At 62.0% G+C, this 684-nt stretch overlaps 1 protein-coding gene across 1 annotated transcript in view; it reads left to right on the forward strand.

Moving 5' to 3' along the window:
* The window catches only part of EMH_0040560 (uncharacterized protein), a gene marked incomplete at both ends in the record, with an annotated part of 7,168 nt that overhangs the window by 1,118 nt on the left and 5,366 nt on the right, over positions 1-684 (forward strand). The window contains 1 exon segment of the mRNA XM_013495520.1: positions 75-682. Coding sequence (XP_013350974.1) covers positions 75-682 — 608 coding nt within the window.

Consider the following 684-nt stretch of genomic DNA (forward strand, 5'->3'; position numbering starts at 1 on the left):
GCAGCAGCAACAGCAGCAGCAGCAGCAGCAGCAGGGTGCAGTGGAAACTCTGTGTTGTGTTTGTTTGTGTGCAGCGAGAGAACAAGAAAACAGAAGATCCCCGCAGCAGCAAGCAGAAGGACAGGTAGAGCCGCAGCAGCCACATACACCAGGTCAAGAGCAGCAGCAGCAGCACGAGGCAGAGCAGCAGCAGCAGCAGCAGCAGCAGCAGCAGTCTGTTGACGGTAGTGCTTCAACCAGCGGTGTGAAGAACGAACAGCAACAGCAGCAGCAGCAGCAGCAGCAGCAGCAACGTGGATCCTCAGCTCCGAAGACAGAAGCAACCTCTGCTGCAGCAGCAGCAGCAGGGGAAGCAGCAGCACCAACTGCAGCAACAGCAGCAGCAGCACAACCAAGGACTTGGGCCGCTCGCCTCGTCAGGCCGGCACCGCAGCCGCCGCAGCAGCAGCCAGCAGCAGCTCCAGCAGCAGCTGACCCCGCAAAGGGTGCAGCAGCAGCGCCAACAGCAGCAGCAGCAACAGCAGCAGCAGCAGCAGCAACAAGCCCCAAGCCAACGTCAGCAGATGCGGCCCATAGAGGCAGACGCAGTCCGTGTGCCCCCTCACCGCGGTCGCATTCACCTGCTGCTGCCGCTGCTGCTGCTCCTGAGCAGCAGCAGCAGCAGCAGCAGCAGCAGCAGCAGCA

The sequence above is a fragment of the Eimeria mitis genome, genomic scaffold, assembly GCF_000499745.2.
Source record: "Eimeria mitis Houghton genomic scaffold, Emh_scaff1616, whole genome shotgun sequence".
In the NCBI taxonomy this organism is placed as follows: domain Eukaryota; phylum Apicomplexa; class Conoidasida; order Eucoccidiorida; family Eimeriidae; genus Eimeria; species Eimeria mitis.